Source organism: Petromyzon marinus, assembly GCF_048934315.1.
Source record: "Petromyzon marinus isolate PM22_M1 ecotype Great Lakes invasive population chromosome 73 unlocalized genomic scaffold, UKy_Petmar_22M1.pri1.0 chr73_unloc.5, whole genome shotgun sequence".
NCBI classification, from domain to species: Eukaryota; Metazoa; Chordata; class Hyperoartia; order Petromyzontiformes; family Petromyzontidae; genus Petromyzon; species Petromyzon marinus.
The window spans coordinates 362349-367531 of record NW_027422611.1 but is presented as its reverse complement, the minus strand read 5'-3'; the positions used below and the strand labels follow the sequence as shown (position 1 = coordinate 367531).

General features: G+C 42.9%; 1 protein-coding gene across 2 annotated transcripts in view; it reads left to right on the top strand.

The window, feature by feature from the left end:
* Window positions 1-4803, top strand: part of LOC142908151 (uncharacterized) — a 30207-nt gene extending 25404 nt beyond the window's left edge. For both annotated transcript variants that reach the window (XM_076058431.1, XM_076058432.1), the window contains exon 2: window positions 1-4803. This exon is cut by the window's left edge and continues 446 nt beyond it. In XM_076058431.1, coding sequence (XP_075914546.1) covers window positions 1-1006 — 1006 coding nt within the window. In that variant the 3' untranslated portion in view covers window positions 1007-4803.
* The last annotated feature ends 380 nt before the right edge of the window (window positions 4804-5183 follow it).

Sequence of the window (5183 nt, the reverse complement as noted above, 5' to 3'; positions counted from 1 at the left end):
GCTACACTGCTACACTGTTACATTGTGTTACATTGTTACACCCTGTTACACTGTGTTACATTGTTACACTGTTACATTGTGTTACATTGTTACACTGTTACATTGTTACACTGTGTTACACTGCAACACTGTTACATTGTGTTACATTGTGTTACACTGTTACATTGTTACACTGTTACACTGTGTTACACTGTCACACTGTTACATTGTGTTACACTGTTACATTGTGTTACATTGCTACACTGCTACACTGTTACATTGTGTTACACTGTTACATTGTCACACTGTTACACTGTGTTACACTGTCACACTGTTACATTGTGTTACATTGTTACACCCTGTTACACTGTGTTACATTGTAACATTGTGTTACACTGTTACATTGTTTTACATTGTTACACTGTGTTACACTGTGTTACATTGTGTTACATTGTTACATTGTTACACTGTGTTACACTGTTACACTGTTACATTGTGTTACACTGTTACATTGTGTTACATTGTTACACTGTGTTACACTGTGTTACACTGTTACACTGTTACATTGTGTTACACTGTTACATTGTGTTACACTGTTACACTGTGTTACATTGTGTTACATTGTTACATTGTTACACCCTGTAACATTGTGTTACATTGTTACACTGTTACACTGTGTTACATTGTTACATTGTGTTACATTGTTACACTGTTACATTGTGTTACATTGTTACACTGTGTTACACTGTGTTACACTGTTACACCGTTACATTGTGTTACACTGTCACACTGTTACACTGTGTTACATTGTTACACTGTTACACCCTGTTACACTGTTACACTGTGTTACCTTGTTACACTGTGTTACACTGTTACACTGTGTTACATTGTGTTACATTGTTACACTGTTACACTGTGTTACACTGTTACACCCTGTTACATTGTTACACTGTTACATTGTTACACTGTTACACTGTGTTACACCCTGTTACATTGTGTTACATTGTGTTACATTGTTACACTGTGACACTGTTACACTGTGTTACATTGTGTTACATTGTTACATTGTGTTACATTGTTACATTGTTACACCCTGTTACACTGTGTTACATTGTGTTACACTGTTACACCCTGTTACACTGTTACACTGTTACATTGTGTTACATTGTTACACTGTTACACCCTGTTACACTGTGACACTGTTACATTGTGTTACATTGTTACACTGTTACACTGTTACACCCTGTTACATTGTTACACTGTGTTACATTGTGTTACATTGTTACACTGTTACATTGTGTTACATTGTGTTACACTGTTACACCCTGTTACACTGCTACACTGCTACACTGTTACATTGTGTTACATTGTTACACTGTTACACTGTTACACCCTGTTACATTGTGTTACATTGTGTTACACTGTTACATTGTTACATTGTTACACTGTTACACCCTGTCACACTGTGTTACATTGTTACACCCTGTTACACTGTTACACTGTTACATTGTGTTACATTGTTACACTGTTACACCCTGTTACATTGTGTTACACTTTTACATTGTTACATTGTTACACTGTTACACCCTGTCACACTGTGTTACATTGTTACACCCTGTTACACTGTTACACTGTTACATTGTGTTACATTGTTACACTGTTACACTGTGTTACACTGTTACATCCTGTTACACCCTGTTACACTGTGTTACATTGTTACATCCTGTTACACCCTGTTACACTGTGTTACACTGTTACATCCTGTTACACCCTGTTACACTGTGTTACATTGTTACACTGTTACACCCTGTTACACTGTTACACTATGACATTGTGTTACATTGTGTTACATTGTTACACTGTGTTACATTGTGTTACATTGTGACACTGTTACACTGTTACATTGTGTTACATTGTTACACTGTTACACCCTGTTACATTGTTACACTGTGACATTGTGTTACATTGTGTTACATTGTGTTACATTGTGACACTGTTACACCCTGTTACACTGTGTTACACTGTTACACTGCTACACTGTGACACTGCTACACTGTTACACTGCTACACTGTGACACTGCTACACTGTTACACTGTTACATCCTGTTACACTGTTACACCCTGTTACACCCTGTTACACTGTTACACCCTGTTACACTGTTACACCCTGTTACACTGTTACACCCTGTTACACTGTTACATTGTGTTACACTGTTACACCCTGTTAGACTGTTACACTGTTACATTGTGTTACATTGTTACCCTGTTACACCCTGTTACACTGTTACACTGTGACACTGTGTTACACTGTTACACTGTGTTACACTGTGACACTGTGACACTGTTACATCCTGTTACACTGTTACACCCTGTTACACCCTGTTACACTGTTACACCCTGTTACACTGTTACACTGTGACATCCTGTTACACTGTTACACCCTGTTACACTGTGTTACATTGTTACACTGTTACACCCTGTTACACTGTTACACCCTGTTACACTGTTACACTGTTACATCCTGTTACACTGTTACACCCTGTTACACTGTGTTACATTGTTACACTGTTACACTGTGACACTGTGTTACTCTGTTACACTGTTACACCCTGTTACACTGTGACACTGTTACATTGTGTTACATTGTTACACTGTTACACCCTGTTACACTGTGACACTGTTAGATTGTGTTACATTGTTACACTGTTATACCCTGTTACACTGTGACACTGTTACATTGTGTTACATTGTTACACTGTACACCCTGTTACATTGTGTTACATTGTTACACTGTGTTACATTGTGTTACATTGTTACACTGTTACACCCTGTTACACTGTTACACTGTGTTACACTGTTACACTGTGACACTGTTACATTGTGTTACATTGTTACACTGTTACACCCTGTTACACTGTTACACTGTTACATTGTGTTACATTGTTACACTGTTACACCCTGTTACACTGTTACACTGTTACATTGTGTTACACTGTTACACTGTGACACTGTTACATTGTGTTACATTGTTACACTGTTACACCCTGTTACCCTGTGTCACTGTTACATTGTGTTACATTGTTACACTGTTACACCCTGTTACACTGTTACACTGTGACACTGTTACACCCTGTTACACTGTTACACCCTGTTACACTGTTACACTGTGACACTGTTACACTGTTACACCCTGTTACACCCTGTTACACTGTTACACCCTGTTACACTGTTACACTGTGTTACACTGTTACACCCTGTTACACTGTTACACTGTGACACTGCTACACTGTTACACTGTTACACCCTGTGACACTGTTACACTGTTACACCCTGTTACACTTTTACACTGTGACACTGTTACACTGTGACACTGTTACACTGTGTCACACTGTTACACTGTGTTACACTGTGACACTGTTACACTGTGTCACCCATACTGTCACCCACACCATCACCCACACTGTGTCACCCTGACTGTGACACACTGTGTCACCCTGTTACACTGTGTCACCCACACTGTGTCACACTGTTACACTGTGTCACCCACACTGTGTCACCCTGTTACACTGTGTCACCCACACTGTGTCACCCACACTGTGTCACCCTGACTGTGACACACTGTTACACTGTGTCACCCTGACTGTGTCACACTGTTACACTGTGTCACCCACACTGTGTCACCCACACTGTGTCACCCACACTGTCACCCACACTGTGTCACCCACACTGTGACACACTGTCACCCACACTGTCTCACCCACACTGTGTCACCCACACTGTGTCACCCACACTGTGTCACCCACACTGTGACACACTGTTACACTGTGTCACCCACACTGTGTCACCCACACTGTGTCACCCACACTGTGACACACTGTTACACTGTGTCACCCACACTGTGACACCCTGACTGTGACACACTGTTACACTGTGTCACCCTGACTGTGTCACCCACACTGTGACACTGTTACACTGTGTCACCCTGACTGTGACACACTGTTACACTGTGTCACCCAAACTGTGTCACCCACACTGTGTCACCCACACTGTGACACACTGTTACACTGTGTCACCCACACTGTGACACCCTGACTGTGACACACTGTTACACTGTGTCACCCTGACTGTGTCACCCACACTGTGACACTGTTACACTGTGTCACCCTGACTGTGACACACTGTTACACTGTGTCACCCACACTGTGTCACCCTGACTGTGTCACCCTGACTGTGACACACTGTTACACTGTGTCACCCTGACTGTGACACACTGTTACACTGTGTCACCCACACTGTGTCACCCTGACTGTGACACACTGTTACACTGTGTCACCCACACTGTGACACACTGTTACACTGTGTCACCCACACTGTGTCACCCTGACTGTGACACACTGTTACACTGTGTCACCCACACTGTGACACACTGTTACACTGTGTCACCCACACTGTGTCACCCACACTGTGACACACTGTTACACTGTGTCACCCACACTGTGTCACCCACACTGTCACCCACACTGTGACACACTGTTACACTGTGTCACCCTGACTGTGACACACTGTTACACTGTGTCACCCTGACTGTGACACACTGTCACCCACACTGTCACCCACACTGTGTCACCCTGACTGTGTCACCCTGACTGTGACACACTGTCACCCACACTGTGTCACCCGGACTGTGTCACACAGAAACGTGCGCACGCTGGGGGAGGGGGGGGTGTTGTTGTTGACTGACACACGCGGCCGACTGTCGTTTTGTCACTCTGCCTGTTGTTGATGCTGTTTGGAGTTCTTTTTTTATATAAACAGCTGATGGATTGACTGTATTCAGCCTTCATCTCACACACACACACAACCACACACACAGTCACACACACACACAGTCACACACACACACAACCACACACACAGTCACACACACACAGGCACACACACACAGGCACACACACACGGTCACACACACACACAAAACCACATACACAGTCACACACACACAGTCACACACACACAGTCACACACACACACAGTCACACACACACAACCACACACACACACAGTCACACACACACTCACACACACACACAACCACACACACACAGTCACACACACACAGTCACACACACACACACAACCACACACACAGTCACACACACACAGTCACACACACACAGTCACACACACACACAACCACACACACA